The sequence below is a fragment of the Jaculus jaculus genome, chromosome 8 (genome assembly GCF_020740685.1).
Source record: "Jaculus jaculus isolate mJacJac1 chromosome 8, mJacJac1.mat.Y.cur, whole genome shotgun sequence".
NCBI lineage: Eukaryota > Metazoa > Chordata > Mammalia > Rodentia > Dipodidae > Jaculus > Jaculus jaculus.
In genome coordinates, this window is record NC_059109.1 from 62,587,836 (window position 1) to 62,606,996 (window position 19,161).

General features: G+C 39.9%; 1 protein-coding gene across 1 annotated transcript in view; it reads left to right on the forward strand.

Moving 5' to 3' along the window:
- The window catches only part of Usp50 (ubiquitin specific peptidase 50), a 79,711-nt gene that overhangs the window by 23,699 nt on the left and 36,851 nt on the right, over nt 1-19,161 (forward strand). Inside the window, exons 4-6 of the mRNA XM_004669707.2 lie at nt 550-759; nt 3,804-3,946; nt 7,721-7,853. Coding sequence (XP_004669764.2) covers nt 550-759; nt 3,804-3,946; nt 7,721-7,853 — 486 coding nt within the window. The remainder of the gene's footprint in view (nt 1-549; nt 760-3,803; nt 3,947-7,720; nt 7,854-19,161) is intronic.

Here is a 19,161-nt window from a genome sequence, read left to right on the forward strand (position 1 = left end):
CCTTCCTTCCTTCCTTCCTTCCTTCCTTCCTTCCTTCCTTCCTTCCTTCCTTCCTTCCTTCCTTCCTTTCTTTCTTTCTTTCTTTCTTTCTTTCTTTCTTTCTTCTTTCTTTCTTTTTTTTTTGCTATAGCCCAGGCTGACCTGGAATTCACTATGTAGTCTCAGGCTGACCTCTAATTGTACACAATCCTCCTACTTTGGCTTCCAGAGCTCTGGAATTAAAGGTGTGTGCCATGCACCCGGCTTTCAAAAAGGTGTTTTTTTAAAAAAATATATTTTATTTATTTGAGAGAAAGAGGCAGAGAGAGAAAGACAGAGAGACAGAGAGAGAGAGAAAGAATTGGTGTGCCAGGGCCTCTAGCCACTGCAAATGGACCCCAGATGCATGTGCCACCTTGTGCATCTGGCTTACATGGGTACTGGTGAATGAAACCTGGGTCTTTAGGCTTTGCAGGCAAGCATCTTAACTCCTAAGCCATCTCTCCAGCCCCTCAAAAAGGTTTTTTGATAACTGATAGTTAACTTGAAGAAATGTGTTTCTTGATACAGTACCGCCGAAGAAGATCTTATGAGAAACCATCCACACAAAGATGCTGCAAGAAAGTGATAACAAATGAGACATCCATTGTCACCCAGCTGTTTGAAGGGCAGCTCAATTACAACATCACATGTTTAAAGTGTGAGAACTGCATGTACAAGAATGAAGTCTTCACTGTTCTCTCCCTCCCCATTCCATATGAATATGAATGCTCCCTGCAGGTAGAGATCCCCTGCTCCTTGATTCTTCCTCTTATTTTTGAGACAGGGTCTTTTATGATCCAGGAATTTTAGGGTGTCTGAGAGCAACAGAGCCATTCTCAGCTCTTGAGTGGTTAATAACTCAGAAGGTAGGGTGCCAGACACTCATAGTCACACAAAACTTCCAGAGTCAGTGGCCTCTGAGTTCCTGTCTTAGGAATTTCAATGAATGAAATTAATACACCATAGAAGATTAAGTTTAGAAATATTTTCAGAAAGCACCAGTAAGCTATAGGGTTACTCCTGAATCCCTAAAGTCTCCTTTGCAGAGCCACTAGTGACCTCCAAAATTAATCCTTGATTAAATTTTGGCTATCTGCTTGGTCTTAAACACTCAGAGAGAAATATATAGCCAAAGATAAAGGGATACCTCAAATATATAAATGACCTATTAAGTAATACAAAAAGAGCTTTCCAAGAGGGGAAACAAGGCCTTAAGACATGTTGTCCTCAGCTCTAATAGTTATAATTCTATGATAAGGAAGAACAATCATAGATGTCAAAAGAGTTATATTCAAATCTTAAATATATATCTGACCAGAGGTCACTTAATTAAAAAGACTCCCTTATATTGGGAACAATGGTGAATCTCTTTTAACTTGTGCCAGGACATCCTTAAATAAGTCCTGAGACCAAAAATATAGTTGTACAGCCTTTAATGGCACCCAATGGTTCTATGGTACCAACCTTTTGCCCTTTGATAACTGCAGGACAAATTTTAAAAAGTACACTCTGGAAGGCTATTATCAAAGTTAAGAGTTGTGTGTATGTTTCTCATAACTCTGCTAATATCTTGTATGTTTTAACAAGCCACACAAAAACAGATTCAGACTATGTCAAACACTACTGTGCCATTCAGTGGACAGTTCTGAAAGAAAAACTCAGCTACCTCATACTTAAATGGTTCTGAGACAATCCAACTCCATCTATCCAGGTTTCCTTAAATGCTCCCCAAGGCCTACAAGTCCATAAGAAGGACAACCCTAAAGGCGACCAGTTTGATGTATGCTCACTCCTCATGAACTCCTTACTTTTATTCTTTCTCCCCAACATTCTCTTCTGAGACTATCTTCCTACACTCCATCAACACACTTCTGGGGTTCTTTAGAGTAGTTCCCCTCTCTGGGAGAGTCTAACTGTCCCAAACAACTTTGTGCCCCATTGAGCAGGAAATAGTTCATGATCTGATGTCATTGCCCCTTGTCCTCTAGCAGAAGTTAGAGTATCTTCTCATGAGAGGGGGAAATGGAGAGGGGGTAGAGTTAGGGTGACTGGACCCCTCAAGGTGAAAAAGAACAGGCTGACTTCTTATCCTTTGCCTAGATCCCTCGAGATACAAATAATCAGGACCCCTCCTGGGAGGGATGTTTTTCATAGGATTTAAACATTGTGGTTGTTCAAATTCAGCCCCTGGAACTCAAGGTACCAAAGCTAATCTCTTCCTGAGACAGCCCCTAGCCCTAACCAATCAGCTGGCCCTCTGATTCACCTGGGCCAAAAGACAGCCCACCACCCTAAGGTTATAAATTCCTTTCCAAGGGGAGGGCAATCTCTCTTGCTCTTTCTGACCACTTGGGGACTTACAGCTGTGGGTGAGTTTTTCCCTTGGCTGAGCCAGGGCTGGCTCAGCTCAGGCCCAGGCCCAGCTGGGAATGGCTTGGCCTAGGCCCTAGCACAGGCCTAGATGGGAGGGTCCCCTAGCCCTTACTCTCTGCATGGGTTCTTTGTCTCCCACATGACAGGAGCTCATTGAATTTGCTTTTCTCTTTGCTTTCCACATTTTCCCCCAGATCCATATGTGGTCACATGGAATCCTGAGCAACACATGGCCCACATGGGCTTCTGGGCTGCATGTGGTGAAGTTCTTCTCCCCACTTTATCTCCCCTTACCTCCCAGTCTTCCCCTTTCCATATTCCTTTGTAAAATCTGGAAAAAAATGTGGTATTTTAAAAATCAAAAACAAAAAAGAAAGATTTTATAGGGCTGGAGAGATTGCTTAGTGGTTAAGGCACTTGCCTGTGAAGCTTAAGGACGCATGTTCAACTTTCCAGATCCCACATGATCCAACATGTAAGGTGATGCAAGTGTGCAAGGTCGCACATGTGCACAAGATGGCACACACATCTAGAGTTCAATTGCAGTGGAAGAGGTTCTGGTGTGCCCATTCTCTTTCTCTTTCTTACACACACACATACACTCTCACTCTTGCTTTCTTGCTCTTACTCTCTCTCATAAAAAAAGCTTTTATTTATTATAGAACTTACATAGATAGAGTTTATAAAGCTTAAGAGAAGGAAGAAGACAGAGCTCCTACTCTACAGGCAGAGGGGTTCCCAGAAATGGGAAAGCCCATCTAGAGATCCAGATTGGGGCCCTCTGTGGATGTTTACTAGATGGGGGCTGAACTGTTAGTCCAGCCCTGAGGCCACGTGTCCAGGTACAGCCGGGTTCTCAGGAAAGGGAGTAATCCCTTTACATTCCTTTCTTTTTTAAGAAAGAAAATGATAAAACTAGAGATATCTATTCATATCCTCTAGTTAGGTTTTAAGGAAAAGAGATAAGGGGAAAATCCTTTCTCCCTTACAGGCTCAAGGACATTCTTCACTTTTATTTTTAGGATCCTGCTATCCCTAAACAGTATCATTTTTATGTTGCCCAGGCTGGCCTGAGACTCCTCTCAAATGATCTTCTTAGCTCAGTCTCTGTAGCTGGCACAATCACATGCATCACTGTGCCCTGCCTGCTCCTGGATATGTTAATCTTTCTCTGCTCTTAGCCTTAGATTTTCTCATACTGTTTCCTACATTTCCATCTTTATATTATTTTCATTGATTAAAACATTTTTGACACAAATCTTCTTTTGTAGGATAGGCTGACCTCTAAGTCAGATTTTTTTGCCTCCACCTCCAAAGTACTGGGATTATAGATGTGTGCCAGCCAGCCTGGCTTTCTTTCTAATGTAAACAGAAATCGAGGTCATCAAATGCATTTTCTTCTTCAACAGGACTGTCTCCAGTGTTTTTTCCAACAAGACACATTGACCTGGAATAACCAAATTCATTGTTCCTTTTGTGAAACCAAGCAAGAAGCAGCTATGAGGGCCAATATTTCTAAGGCACCAAAAATAATTGTTTTTCACCTAAAAAGGTATATGGATTTTGACATTTTGTGGACAGATAATTTTGAGAAGCTTTACTGAGATGTAATTAACATGCCAAAAATTTACCCATTTAATATATAAGCAGTTCTAGGGATGTAAGTATAGTTCAGTGGTACAGCATATGCTTAAAATGCAAGAGAACTTGACTTGGATGCCCAATACCAAATAAGTGAAAAAAATAATGAAGTGTACAATCCAATGGTTTGTTTTATCAAATTATTTTTTTTCATGTTTGTGTACAGAGTATGTGTGGTGTGGGCTGTGATGTATAGTGGATTTATGTGGGTGAGTTGATATATACCTCCAGTGTGTACAGAGGCCAGAGAAAAAAACTTCAGGTGCCTTCCTCTGTCATTCCTTATTGTATTTCCTTGAGATGGAGCGTGTCCCTCAACTTGCAGCTTCAGTTTTCAGTCAGTGAGCCCCAGTGGCTCTCCGGTCTCTACTCCCCTTCCCTTCCTTGTAGACTAGGGTTACAGATGTCCATGGCCAGGCCCAGCTTTTTTACATGGTGTAGTAGTCAGCTTCAGGTCATTGAGATGAACCTCCAAACCAGGCATAGTTGTAGGAGAAGGGCTTTTATTTGGAGCTTACAGACCCAGGGGAAGTTCCATAATGGCAGAAGAAGTTGGTTCCCTCTTACAGGACCAAGCAGAGAGACAGAAAAGCCAAAAGCCACCACAAGTAAGCAAGTACACTTCAAGAACCCCAGGCAGAACTCAAGCACTTTGTATATCTTAGGTTGGAATTCAAATCTGCCTGAAGGCTGGACCCTAAAATCCACCCATAGTGATGCCTCCTCTAGCCAGGAGGCTGAAGATCTGAATTATAATATTTAATAAACTCTTGAATATATTGGGGGTGATCCCTTCGAACTATGACACATGGATTCTGGAGAGTTGAACTCAGGTGGGGTTGGGTCCTCTCTGGCCCTCATACTTAAGTGGCAAGCACTCTTAATTGTTGATACATCTCCCTAGCCCCAACATAATGTTTTAACTTTGTGATAAAATACATGTAACATAAAATTTGTCTTTTCAGGCAATTTTAGGTATGTAATTCTTTTGTATTCTATTCATAATGTCATACACCAATCAGTACAACTTTCAAAGTTTTTCATCACTCAAAACAGAAATTCTGTAACCATTACCTGATACATCCCCATTCATTCCTCTTCAGTGCCTGATAACCATTTACCTGCTTTCTGTCTGTACAGGTACTTCACAGGTGAAGTTATATATCACTTGTCCTTTTTGTCTGGCATGCATAATTAACATAATTTTTGTTATCTTGCTTTAAATTTTTTAAAATTTATCCAGGCATGGTGGCACATGCCTTTAATCCCAGCACTCGGGAGGCAGAGGTAGGAGAACTGCTGAGAGTTTGAGGCTATTCTGAGACTACATAGTGAATTCTAAGTCAGCCTGAACTAGAGTGAGACCCTACCTCAAAAAACAAACAAAAAATTTAAATTTATTATTTGAGAGAGAGAGAGAATGAGTATGCCAGGGCCTCTATCCACTGCAAATAAACTCCAGATGCATGCACCGCCTTGTGCATCTGGCTTACATGGGTACTGGGGAATTGAACCTGGGCCAACAGGCTTTAGAAGCAAGCACCTTTAACCACTGACTCATCTTCCAAGTCCCATCACTTTTCTTAAGCACCTAAAAAGTGTTGATGGTTTTGTTTGTTCATATTATGTCTGCTTCTTGTTAGGACAGAGTGGTGATTTCCAAATTTCTTGCATGTAGAACTATAAGCCAAATTGTTCAAATCATCCAAAATTGGCCAATGGGAGTCCCTGCACGACAACTCTTGTGACTCCATGAGTTAGCTTTGTCTTTGTCTGAGTTTATAAAGATACAGTTATTTATTTATGAAGATACATTCATTTATTAAGATACATTTATTTATTAAGATATATTTTCACATAAAGTTTATTCTTTCATGTGTACACATCTATGACGAATGCACAAAACTGCAACTTACATTCAGCATAGAGACTATACTCTTCACCCACAAAAAGTTCTTTATGGACCTTTATTGTCACCCTCCTCCCTTCCCCCTAATCCCAGGACATTACTGATCTGATTGCCAGCTCTATAGTTCTGCCTTTACAGAATATCCAACATGGTTTTGTGTGCAGCATTTCGAGTCTGGTTTCTTTCACTTAGCATGATTTGAGACTGGCCCATGTCGTTGAAGGTTTAGTAGATCCTTCCTTTTCATTGCTGCACATCATTCCTTTCTGTGAAAGTACAATTGCTTCTCCATTACTCAACTGATGGACACTTGAGTTGGTTCTAGTTTGGGCAGTTGTGAATGAAGCTGCTATAATCTATAGCATACAGTTTTGTTGTTGTTGTTGTTTTGGTTTTTTGAGGTAGGGTCTCACTCTGGTCCTGGCTGACCTGGAATTAACTCTGTCATCTCAGGGTGGTCTTGAACTCATGGTGATCCTCCGACCTCTGCCTCCCGAGTGCTGGGATTAAAGGCGTGCACCATCACACCTGGCTTGCATACAGATTTTTAATGTGGATATAAATCTCTGTTTCTCCCAGGATGACACAGGAGACACCAGATTATAGGGTATTCCCTTTGCTTTTTTTTCTCAAATTTTTTTTTTAAATGTTGGTGATGTTGAGGTCCCAAATTCTTTCAACCTCTTTTTTAAAAAATTTTTATTTATTTATTTATTTGAGAGCGACAGACACAGAGAGAAAGACAGAGAGAGGGACAGAGAGAGAATGGGCGCGCCATGGCTTCCAGCCTCTGCAAACGAACTCCAGACGCGTGTGCCCCCTTGTGCATCTGGCTAACGTGGGACCTGGGGAACCGAGCCTCGAACCGGGGTCCTTAGGCTTCACAAGCAAGCGCTTAACTGCTAAGCCATCTCTCCAGCCCTAATAAAATTTCTTAATAAGTTTTATAAATAACTTAAATTATATTTATGCAAGATGTTGTAGCTCATGCCTTTAATCTCAGTACTGTAGAGGCTGAGATAGGAGGATCACTGTGAGTACAAGGTCAGTCTAGGGCTACCGAATGAGTTCCAGGCCAGCCTGGACTAGAGTGACATTCTATTTTGAAAAAAAAAAAAAAATTTAGACCTCAGAGCTTGAAACACGAATGCTGCAAGACCACAGTGATGAGATCAAGATAGTGGATGCTGAGCCCTGCACTAGGACAGCCTTGGAGGAGCTCCATCCTGGAGTGATTTAACGAGGTTTTCTTTCTTCTATGCAGAGCTTGCCCTGGAGTTCTCTTGACACTATCTCTCACCACCTCACTGTCCCTGGCCTCTCCAGTCTGTACTTGGTGAAGCTAAAGGATGTAGCATTTCTAAATATATTTAGGTAAAATGAAGTGCTGTATGTACCAGATAATCCTTCCAGGAAATGACTTTTTAAATTATTTTTGAGAAAGAGTGACAGAGAGGGAGAAGGAGGCAGAGAGAGAGACAGAGTCAGAGACAGAGACAGAGAATGGGTGCTAGGGCCTTCCAGCTGCTGTAAACAAACTCCAGACATATGTGCCCCTTGTATGCATGTGGGACTCTTGACACACTTTTGCATCTGGCCATACTGTGACCTGGGGATTCAAACAAATGTTCTTAGGCTTCACAGGCAAGCACGTTAGCCATCTCTCCAACCCACAAAATGACATTTAAGCATACCTTGAAAATGTCAAGGTGTGTGGACTTCGCTTATGAGTAGCTTACAAGCTTACTTTAAATTTCATGTTTATTATTTCTCCAGGTTTGATGTTCTGGATACAATGAAGAGGAAACTGAGGACAAATATCCATTACCCACTCACTAACTTGGACCTCACTCCTTACATTTGTCCAGTTTTCCGGAAATATCCTAAATACAACCTCTTTGCAGTGGTGGTAAGTATAATATTAAAAGTGTTAAAAGTAGCACCATTTTTTAAAAATTCAAGTGAGCTGGGCATGGTGGTATACGCCTTTAATCCCAGCACTCAGGAGGCAGAGGTAGGAGGATTGCCATGAGTTCATGGCCACCCTGAGATGACAGAGTTAATTCCAGGTCAGCCTGGATCAGAGTGAGACCCTACCTCGAAAAACCAAAAAAAAGAAAGAAAAAGAAAATTCAAGTGGTGCATACCTTTAATCCCAGCACTTGGGAGGCAGAGAGGTAGGAGGATTACTGTGAGTTTGAGGCCACCCTGAGACTACATAGTGAATTCCAGGCCATCCTGGACAAGATCCTACCTAGAAAAATCAAAATAAATAAATAAATGAACTGACATTTTAGTATATCTTAGAGTCATTTATGGAAGTTAACTATTCTCAATACTAGATAATAAAATTGAAAGAAGCCATAGGTGCAAGTGATGCTGGGAATGAGAACACAGGTCCAAATGTGGAGCTGGCAATCCTTCCTCAGGCTCCCTTCACATTTGCTCAGATTTAACAAAACATTTTGCCATATTCTCCTAGGTAGATGACTTAGGCTTTAAAAAAATATTTGACATAGAAGCTATACATGTTTTTAAATGTAAACATTTTTAAGCATGAACAGGAAGGCGTTAATCTGTCCATTGATGAAAGTGGAGTATTAATGTTCCCTACTGTTACTGTATTGCAATGTGTCTGCAGAGCATTTAATAATTGTTTTATGCATGTATGTGTCCCAGTGCTATATACATTTTTATTTACAGTGTCATACTCTCTTGACTGATCCTATTGTTTTAGAGCAACCATCATTTTATTTTGCAGTTTTTGACTTAAAGCTTGTTTTGTCTAATATAAGCGTGGCTACCCTCTGGTCTCCTTTGCATTGAATATTTTTTATCTGCTTCACTTTCAGTTGTATGTCTTTATTAATACAATGAGTCTTTTTAGACAGCAGGATTTGTTTTCATTTTTGCAATGCTGAGGAGAGAATCTAGGGCCTTGAACAGCTAAGCACATGCTCTACCACTGAGCTACATCCAGCCCTTGTTCTCTGCGGTGCTGGGGCCGGGTCTTACTGGGCAGCTCACATCGTCCTTAAACTCTTCATACAACTCAAGTTGATGTGGAACTCATGATACTGCCTCTGCCTCCCATATGCTGGGTATTTTATCTATTTTGACAAAGAATTTTTTAAACCTTTTTTTTTTTTTTTTTTTTTGGGTTTTTCAAGGTAGGGTTTCTCTCTAGCCCAGGCTAACCTGTAATTCACTATGTAGTCTCAGGTTGGCCCTGAACTCACAGCAATCCTCCTAACTCTGCCTTCTGAGGGTTGGTATTAAAGGTGTGTGCCACCATGCCCAGATTTTTTTTTTTTTTTTTGGCTTTTTGTGGTAGGGTTTCACTGTAACTCAGGCTGACCTGGAATTCACTATGTAGTCTTAGGGTGGCCTTGAACTCATGGTGCTCCTCCTATCTATACCTCCCAAATGCTGGGAATTAAAGGCGTGCTCCACAATGCCCAGCTTCCAGCTTCCAGCTTTTTGTTTTGTTTTTTGTTTCTCAAGGTAAGGTCTCACTCTGGCCCAGGCTGACCTGGAACTCACTATGTAGTCTCAGGGTGGCCTCAAACTCATGGCAATCCTCTTACCTTTGCCTCCCAAGTGCTGGGATTAAAGGCATGTGCCACCATACCTGGCTTTTTAAACTTTTAATTGAAAATTTTCATAAGTATAAACAATATATCATGATCACAATCCCCTCCCATCGCCCCCATATCCCTCTCCCAAATCCCTGCCCCATTGAATCCTTTCTTCTTTCCCATTATTGGCTACAAAATTTAACCTACTTAAAAAATATTTTATTTACTTATTTGAGACACATACACAGAGTGAGAGAGAGAAGAGAAAAGGAGAAAAAGAATGGGCATGCTAGGGCATCTAGACACTGCAAATGAACTCCAAATGTGTGTGCCACCTTGTGCTTATGTGGGTACTGGGGAATTGAACCTGGGTCTTTAGGCTTCACAGACAAGTGCCTTAATCACTAAATCATCTCTCCAGCCCAAGAATTTAACCTGTTTCTATTCAAGGTAGTTATTGATAGGTAAGGACCTGCTATTTATTATATCTGTTATGAATTTTAATTTTTTTTCTTTTTTTGGTGTTTGTGTATATAAGTGCACATTTAACACAGTGTACATATGGAGGTCAGAGGACAACTTCAGGATGTCAGTCTTTGCCTGCCACTTTGCTTGAAACAGGGTCTCTCTTGCTGTGTGCCACCGTGAACATCAGGCTAGCTGACCCTCAAGCTTTGGGACTGTCCCTCCCATTGCCACAGGCATGGTGAGATTACAGAAACATGTGCCACTGCTCCGGTGTTTCTTACATTCTTTATGTCCCCTGTTCTTTAATGTTACCTGAACCTTGGAGTGGTGATATAGATGTTTCATTTAGGGGTGACCACCCAATGGTCACTACTCTCAGCACTTAACCAGTTGTGAGTCTCTGCAGTAACTACTGCCCACTGTTCTCTGACTAAAAGTAACACTAGCACTAGTCTATAGACATAAACATAATATTTAGAAAGCACAAAAGGTGATAGTAGTGGCTTCCCAGTGAGGGCCTATGACCTTTTCAGCCACAGGCTCTTGACTAGGTTTTCAGGATTGGGCATGAATTCCCACCTGTGGAGCAGTCCTCACATTCAATCAGAAAGCAGCTGGTTTCTCTGAAAGCAGTCATCCTACTGTTGCTTCAGTGGGCACATCTTGGTTAGTGGGTCTGCAGAGAAACACTCAGGGTCCATAGGTGACTAAGACTGTTGATGGGTGTTCTCCCTCAGAAACCTGCAGAGTGCCTTCACTATGACAACTAGCCAGTGGGAAAGAAGCTTTTAGCTCAGTTCCAGCTTTAGATCTCTGGGCTGCAACTTTAGCAATAGTCTTTCCCTGTAATTGTAGTGGGCCACCAAGAGTAGTGGCAGTAGCCTGGGGACTTCAGGGATCTCCCTGACCAACAACTCACATAGAGGTGTTCCACCATCAGCATTGAGATTTTCGTGAATAATCTATGACTTCTGAAATCAGCTTTATCATACATGCAGAGCACCTCTATTTAAACTCTTCAAAAATTATATTTTTATTTCTTTTTTGATTTTTCTGAGGCAGAATGTCACTCTCTGGTCCCAAGCTGGCCTTGAACTCACAGCAATTCCTCTTACCTCTGTTTCTTGAGAGCTGGAATTAAAGGCATATGCCATCATGCCAGGCAAAATTTTTATGTATGTATGTATATTTTGTTGTTGTTTTTTGTTTTTCAAGGTAGGGTCTCACTCTAGCTCAGGCTGACCTGGAATTCACTCTGTAGTCTCAGGGTGGCCTCGAACTCTTGGCGATCCTCCTACCTCTGCCTTCCGGGTGCTGGGATTAAAGATGTGTGCCACCACGCCCGGCTCAAAATTTATATTTTAAAATTAGCTTATAAAGTAGCAAGTTTCCTTGTGGCTTTTCCACATATACTTAGCTTTGGTGGACCCTCACCCAAACTTCTCTTCTCCCACATCCTGCCTCCTATCTCCACTTAAACTTTTTCACCTCCAGTATTCCCCACCCCTACTTTTTTATTATGTGCACCTTGTATGCACATATGTGTATGCATGTTCCTATGTGCATGGGTACATATGCACGTGTGTAGATGGACATGCATGTGTGTGCATGTGAAGGCCAAAGGACAACCTTAAGTGTTATCTTCAGGAACTCCCTCCCCAGTGATGAGGTCAAAGGTGTGCACTGCTATGCCTGACATTTTATGTGTGACTGAGACTGAACTTAGGTCCTATTGTTTCCAAGGCAAGCACTTTACTTACTGAGCTATCTCCCTAGTCTGCCCACTTCTACTTCCATATCACATGTACTCTGCTGTTCCCCAAGATTCTTTTCCTCTTTCTTGTGGTCCCATGCTGGGCTTCTTGGCTTCAACTCTCACTCCAACTTAAATGCTTATATCTAAAAGTTCAAAGTCAGGCAGGCGTGTTAGTACATGCCTTCAATCTCAACACTTGAGAGGCTAAAACAGAAGGATTATGATAAGTTTCAAGGGCACCTGGGGATTTCAGTGTGAGTTCCTTAGCCTGGGCTAGAGTGGGGTCCTACCTCGAAAAACTCAAATAAATAAATAAACAAATTTTCAAAGGTAGGATCCTTATTTGAGGGAGAACAGGAGGCATTTGTCTTTCTGGACCTGGGTTACTTCACTTAGTATAATCTTTTACAGTTCAGTTTATTGTCTTGCAAATTTCATGATTTATTTCTTGTTTAAAAAATCTTATTTATTTATTTATCTATTTATTTGGGAGAGACAGATAGAGAAAGAGAATGAGAATGGGCATACTAGGGCCTCTAGCCACTACAAATGAACTCCAGTCACATGCACCACCTTGTGCATCTGGCTTTACATGGGTACTGGGGAATAGAGTCTGGGTCCTTTGGCTTTGCAGGTAAGTGCCTTAACTGCCAAGCCATCTCTCCAGCCCTCATTTTTTCTTTCTTTCTTTCTTTCTTTCTTTTTTTTTTTTGATGAATGTGTCTTTCCACTCTTTCATTTATTTTTTTTTCTTTTCATAATTTTAATTAACATTTTCCATGATTATGAAAAATATCCCATGGTAATAACCTACCTCCCCCCTGCCCGGCACTTTCCCGTTTGAAATTCCATTCTCCATCATATTACCTCCCCATCTTCATGTTTTTCTTTGTAGCTGAATAAAATTCCACTGGGCATATACATCACATTTTATTATTCATTCCTCTGTTGATGGACATCTAGGTTGATTCCATTTCTAGCTATTGTGAATAGAGAAGCAATGAACATGGTGTAGGATTTTTTGTTTAATTCTTTAAAAAAAAATTTTGTTTTATGTTTATTTATTTATTTGAATGTGACAGACAGAGAAGGAGGGGGAGAGAGAGAGAATGGGCATGGCAGGGCCTCCAGCCACTGCAAACGAACTCCAGACACATGCGCCCCCTTGTGCATCTGGCTAACGCGGGTCCTAGGGAATCGAGCCTCAAACCAGGGTCCTTAGGCTTCACAGGCAAGTGCTTAACCACTAAGCCATCTCTCCAGCCTTGTTTCTTTTAATTCTTTATTGTAACTGGACAGAGATAAAGAAAGAGAGAGGGGAGATGAGAAAGACAGTGAAAGAAGAGTAAGGAGAAAGAGAGATAAAGAAAGGGAAACAGAGAGGCTGAGAGGGAGAGAGGAGAAAGACAGAAAACGGGTACATGTATCAGGGAGAGAGAACAAGAAAGTGAGAGAGGTATAGAGAGGGGGAAGAGCAGGGAGAAAGAAGGAATATATACAACTAGTGCAAGAAAGCCAAAAAGAGGTTGTAGTAGGATATAGAATCCATTGGGTATGTGCCCAGGAGTGGTGTAGCTGAGTCATACAACAGTTATAATTTTCATTCTTTTGAGGTAGGGTCTCACTGTAGCCCAGGCTAACCTGGCATTCACTCTGTTATCCCATGCAGGCCTCAAACTCACACTGATCCTTGTACATCTACCTGGGATAAAAGTGCTGGGATTAAAGTATACTACCACACCCAGTCTATTTTCAGCTGTTTGAGAAGCCTGCAGGCTGACTTTCACAGTGGCTGTACCCATAGTGAATAAGGTTTTCTTTTTCCAATATCTTTACCAATATTTGTTGTCATTTGTCTTCTTGATGATAGCCATCAATATTCAGTTTGTATTTACCTGGTGGTTAAGGGTGTAGATCACTTTAAAAAATGTTTTTTGGGGCTGGAGAGATAAGGCATTTACTTTCAAAGCCAAAGGACCCAGGTTCAATTCCTCAGGCCCCATGTAAGGCAGATGTAAAAGGTGGCACATGCATCTGGAGTTCCTTTATAGTGGAAGAAAGCCCTGCAATCTCTCTCTCTCAAATGAATACAATAAAATGTTTTAAAAATATTTAGGGGGGCTAGAGAGTTGTCTCAGTGATTAAAGGTACTTAGTTGCAAAGCCTGGTGGCCTGGGTTCAATTTCCCAGTACCCACCTAAAGCTAGATGCACAAAATGACACATGTGTTTAGAATTCACTTGAAGTGGAGGAGGCCTTGGCATACCCATAGCTCTTTCTCTCTGTCTGCCTCTGTCTCTCTCTCATATAAACAAATATATTTTAATAAAATGTTTAATGGTCCTTCTTTTTTTTTAATTTTTATTAACATTTTCCATGATTATAAAATATATCCCATGGTAATTCCCTCCCTACCCACCCCCACACTTTCCCATTTGAAATTCCATTCTCCATCATATTACCTCACCATTACAATCAGTGTAATTACATATATACAATATCAACCTATTAAGTATCTTCCTCCCTTCCTTTCTCTTCCCTTTATGTCTCCTTTTTAACTTACTGGCCTCTGCTACCAAGAATTTTCCTTCTCACGCAGAAGCCCAATCATCTGTAGCTAGGATCCACATATGAGAGAGAACATGTGGCACTTGGCTTTCTGGGCCTGGGTTACCTCACTTAGGATAATCCTTTCCAGGTCCATCCATTTTTCTGCAAATTTCATAACTTCATTTTTTTTCACCACTGAGTACAACTCCATTGTATAAATGTGCTAGATCTTCATTATTCACTCATCAGTTGAGGGACATCTAGGCTGGTTCCATTTCCCAGCTATTATAAATTGAGCAGCAAAAACATGGTTGAGCATGTACTTCTAAGGAAATGAGATGTGAGTCCTTAGGATATATGCCTAGGAGTGCTATAGCTGGGTCATATGGTAGAGAAATCTTTAGCTGTATTAGGAACCTCCACACTGTTTTCCACAATGGCTGGACCAGATTGCATTCCCACCAGCAGTGTAGAAGGGTTCCCCTTTTTCCACATCCCCACCAACATTTATGATCATTTGTTTTCATGATGGTGGCCAATCTGACAGGAGTGAGATGGAATCTCAATGTAGTTTTAATCTGCATTTCCCTGATGACTAGTGATGTAGAACATTTTTTTAGATGCTTATATGCCCTTCGTATTTCTTCCTTTGAGAATGCTCTATTTAGCTCCATAGTCTATTTTTGATTGGCTTGTTTGATTCCTTATTATTTAACTTTTTGAGTTCTTTGTATATCCTAGATATTAATCCTCTATTAGATATATAGCTGGTGAAGATTTTTTCCCATTCTGTAGGTTGCCTCTTTCCTTTTTTCACTGTGTCCTTTGCAGTGCAAAGTCTTTGTAATTTCATGAGGTCTGAGTGATTAATCTGTGGTTTTATTGCCTGAGCATTTGGGGTTGTATTCAGAAAGTCTTTGCCAAGACCAATATGTTGAAGGGTTTCCCCTACTTTTTCCTCTAGCAGTTTCAGAGTTTCAGGTCTGATGTTAAGGTCTTTAATCCATTTGGACTTAATTCTTGTGCATGGAGAGAGAGAAGAATCTATTTTCATCCTTCTGCAGATATATATCCAGTTTTCAAAACACCATTTGCTGAAGAGACTGTCTCTTCTCCAATGAGTATTTTGGACATTTTTATCGAATATCAGGTGGCTACAGCTACTTGGGCTTACATCTGGGTCCTCTATTCTGTTCCACTGATATACATGTCTGTTTTTGTGCCAGTACCATGCTGTTTTTGTTACTATGGCTCTGTAGTATAGGTGAAAATCAGGTATGGTGATCCCACCAGCCTCTTTTTTGTTGCTCAGTATTATTTTAGATATTCGAGGTTTTTTGTGATTCCAAATGAATTTTTGGATTGTTTTTTCTATTTCCATGAAGAAAGCCTTTGGAAATTTGATAGGGATTGCATTAAATGTGTAGATTGCTTTAGGTAAGATTGCCATTTTCACAATATTGATTCTTCCAATCCAGGAACAAGGGATGTTTCTCCACTTTCTAGTGTCTTCTGCAATTTCTCGCTTGAGCGTTTTAAAGTTCTCATTGTAGAGATTCTTTACTTCCTTGGTTAGGTTTATTCCAAGGTACTTTATTTTTTTTTGATGCAACTGTGAATGGGAGTGATTTTCTGATTTCAACCTCTGTGTGTTTGTTGTTAGCATATATGAAGGCTACTGATTTCTGTGTATTTATTTTGTATCCTGCTACATGGCTATAGGTTTTGATCAGCTCTAACAGCTTGATAGTAGAGTCTTTAGGGTCCTTTATGTATAGAATCATGTCATCTCCAAATAATGATAACTTGATCTCTTCCTTTCCAATTTGTAGCCCTTTTATGTGTGTCTCTTGCCTTATTGCTATGGCTAAGACTTCCAAAACTATATTAAATAAAAGTGGGGACAGTGGACACCCTTGTCTTGTTCCTGATTTTAGTGGAAAAGCTTCCACTTTTTCCCCATTTAGTAATATGTTGGCTGTAGGCTTGTCATAAATAGCCTTTATTATATTGAGATATGTTCCTTCTATTCCCAGTCTTTATAGGACTTTTATCATGAAGGGATGTTGGATTTTGTCAAATGCTTTCTTTGCGTCTAATGAGATGATCATGTGATTTTTGTCCTTCAACCCATTTATGTAATGTATTATATTTATAGATTTCCATATGTTGAACCATCCCTGCATCTCTGGGATAAATCCTACTTGGTCAGGTTGAATGATCTTTTTGATATACTCTTGTATTCTGTTTGCCAATATTTTGTTGAGAATTTTTGCAACTATGTTCATGAGGGAGATTGGTCTGTAATTTTCTTTTTTTGTTCTATCTTTGCCTGGTTTTGGTATCAGGGTGATGCTGGCCTCATAGAAGGAGTTTGGTAGAATTCCTTCTTTTTCTATTTCCTGGAAAAGCTTAAGAAGCAATGGTGTTACCTCTTCCTTAAAGCTCTGGTAAAATTCAGCAGTGAATCCATCCAGGCCTGGGCTTTTTTTAGTTGGGAGATTTTTCATAACTGTTCGGATCTCCATGTTTGTTATAGGTCTATTTAAGTGATTAATCTCATTTTGATTTAATTTAGGTAGGTCATATAGATCAAGGAAATCATCCATTTCTTTCAGATTTTCATACTTTGTGGAGTATATGCTTTTATATTATGTCCCTATGATTTTTTGAATTTCACTGATATCTGTTGTGATGTTACCTTGTTCATCTCTGATTTTATTAATTTGTGTCTCTTCTCTCTTTCTTTTGGTCAGATTTGCTAAGGGTTTATCAATCTTGTTTATCCTTTCAAAGAACCAACTCTGTGTTTCCTTAATTCTTTGGATTGTTCTTTTTGTTTCTATTTCATTAATTTCTGCCCTAATCATTATTATTTCTTCCCATCTACTGATTTTTGGTTTGCCTTGTTCTTCTTTTTCCAAGGCTTTAAGGTGAAGCATTAGGTCGTTTACTTGTGACCTTTCTAATTTCTTAATATAGGCACTTAAGGCTATAAATTTACCTTTAGAACTGCCTTCATTATATCCCAGAGATTTTGGTATGTTGTGTTCTCATTATTGTTTGACTCTATAAATTTTTTGATTTCCTTCTTGATTTCTTCATTGATCCATTCATCATTTAGTAGTGTATTGTTTAATTTCCATGATTGTGTGTATGCTCCATAGCCTTTCTTGCTACTGATTTGTAGTTTAATTCCATTGTGGTCAGATAGAATGCAAGGAATTATATCATTTTTCCTGAATTTGTTAAGATTTGCTTTGTGTCCTAATATATGGTCTATTTTAGAGAAAATTCCATGTGCTGCTGAAAAGAATGTATATTCTGCAGCCTTTGGATGAAATGTCCTGTATATATCTGTTAGGTCCATTCCTTCTATGACCTCATTTAGTCCAGATGCCTCTCTGTTTATTCTTTCCCAGGATGACCTGTCAATTGATGAGAGTGGGGTGTTAAAGTCACCCACCACCACTGTTTTTGGTGTTATCTGTGACCTTAGTTCAAATAGTGTTTGTTTGATGTATTTGGGAGCCCCCATGTTAGGTGCATATATGTTTAGGATTGTAATGTCCTCCTGTTGGAGTGTGCCCTTAATCAATATAAAGTGACCTTCCTTATCTTTCTTGACTAACGTTGGACTAAAGTCTACCTTACCTGATATTAGGATTGCAACCACTGCTTGTTTTCTAGGCCCATTTGCTTGAAACACCATCTTCCAACCTTTCACCCTAAGATAATGTCTATCCTTTGTAGAAAGGTGAGTGTCTTGGAGACAACAAATTGTAGGATCCTGCTTTTTAAACCAGTCTGCAAACCTATGTCTTTTCGTTGGGGCATTGAGGCCATTGATATTAAGAGATATTATTGAAAGGTGTGTAGTTATGTTTGCCTTTTTTTTTTTTTTTTTTGTGGTGTCGGTTCTACCTGTGCTCTCTTGTGTTAACTAGTATTTGAGCATTGCTTGTGTTTTCTAGGTTCCTTATATGTGTGCTTTTCCTTTCTTCAGCATGGAGGATTCTATGAAGTATTTTCTGTAGAGCTGGTTTTGTCTTCAAATACTCCTTTAACCTGCTTTTGTCATGGAATGTCCTTATTTCTCCGTCTATTTGAATGGATAACTTTGCAGGGTAAAGTAACCTTGGTTGACAGTTGTTATCTTTCAGAACTTGGAATATATCACTCCAAGCCCTTCTGGCTTTAAAAGTTTGTGTTGAATAATCTGCTGTAATCCTGATGGGCTTGCTTTTGTAGGTAACTTGATTTTTCTCTCTAACTGCTTTCAATATTTTTTCTTTGGTGTGTGTGTTTGGAAGTTTGATTATAATATGGTGAGGAGAGGTTCTTTCTGGGTTTTGTCTGGCTAGGGTTCTAAAGGCTTCCTGTATCTGCAATGGCACCTCTTTCCCAATTTGGGGGAAATTTTCTTCTATGATTTTGTCGAAGATGTCTACTATGCCTTTGGAGTGGAATTCTTCTTCTACTATGCCCTGAATTCTTATATTGGATCTTTTCATAGTGTCCCAAATATCTTGAAATTCCCACTCAGACTATTCTATAAGTTTGTCTTTCTCTTTGTTGGACTGTATTAGATCTGCCACCTGGTCTTCTAGCTTAGATATTCTGTCCTCTCCCTCATCCATCCTACTGATGAGATTTTCTACAGAGATTTTATTTCATTAACTGTGTTCTTCATTGCTAGTAATTTTGACTGGTTTTTCTTTATTATTTCTATTTCCTTATTTATGTCTTGTATTGCCTTCTTTATTTCATGAAATTGGTGTCCTGCATCTTCTTTGATTCCTTTTATTTCCTCTTTAAGTTCCTCTTTGACTCCTTTGATTTGTTCTCTGACTTCTTTGAACATA